The sequence below is a fragment of the Arachis duranensis genome, chromosome 10 (assembly GCF_000817695.3).
Source record: "Arachis duranensis cultivar V14167 chromosome 10, aradu.V14167.gnm2.J7QH, whole genome shotgun sequence".
Lineage (NCBI taxonomy): Eukaryota > Viridiplantae > Streptophyta > Magnoliopsida > Fabales > Fabaceae > Arachis > Arachis duranensis.
This window is the reverse complement of record NC_029781.3, coordinates 26,201,325-26,201,959: the sequence shown is the minus strand read 5'-3', so window position 1 is coordinate 26,201,959 and position 635 is coordinate 26,201,325. Positions and strand designations below refer to the sequence as shown.

The 635-nt window shown below is 48.0% G+C and overlaps 1 protein-coding gene across 1 annotated transcript in view; it reads right to left on the bottom strand.

Annotated features, from left to right (window-relative positions):
• Positions 1 to 467, bottom strand: part of LOC107469658 (uncharacterized) — a 1,280-nt gene extending 813 nt beyond the window's left edge. Inside the window, exons 1-2 of the mRNA XM_052255596.1 lie at positions 387 to 467; positions 16 to 188 (exon numbers count right to left, since the gene is read on the bottom strand). Of these exons, the coding sequence (XP_052111556.1) occupies positions 16 to 188; positions 387 to 467 (254 nt within the window). The remainder of the gene's footprint in view (positions 1 to 15; positions 189 to 386) is intronic.
• Between the last annotated feature and the right edge of the window lie 168 nt (positions 468 to 635).

Genomic DNA, 635 nt, shown 5'->3' with positions numbered 1-635 from the left:
GAATTTGGAAAGTACTTCTTATAGAATTCCACCTGGAAGGCATCCCAAGTGATAGGATCATTCCCCTGTTGTAGGAGACGTCGAGCCCCTTGCCACCAGTGCGATGCTTCCTCCGTGAGCAGATAGGTAGCAAATTCAACACACTGCTCTTCAGGCACCAACTGCACTCGTAGTGCTCGCTCCATGGCCTGAAACCAAGTATCGGCTTCAGTCGGATTGGTGGTTCCCTTGAACTTAGGTGGATTAACCTTTAAGAAAGTTGCCAGTGTCATCGGGCCCTGAGCTTCCCTTCCGCCATTGCCATTATTGTTTATCTGTTGCCCAAGAGTCTCCGCAGTGGCTTGCATAGCAGCAGCCATATTCTCCAACGCCGCCATAATGTTTACCGGATTATTCGGGTTGACTTCTGGTTCCTGCGTACTAGTACGATCTCTCTCACGTCCCTGACTGGGTCCACGAGGCGCCATCTGGTTCCTATACACACCAAACAATCGATATCAAGTTGATCAGTCTCAATATCGGAAGTATAGTGCTTCAAAGTACCAAAGGTACACTCATGGACTTCATGCTAGATGTATCAGTTAGATACCCTAACTAGCACAGGCACAAACTCAGAGTATGCATTGAAGCATAAG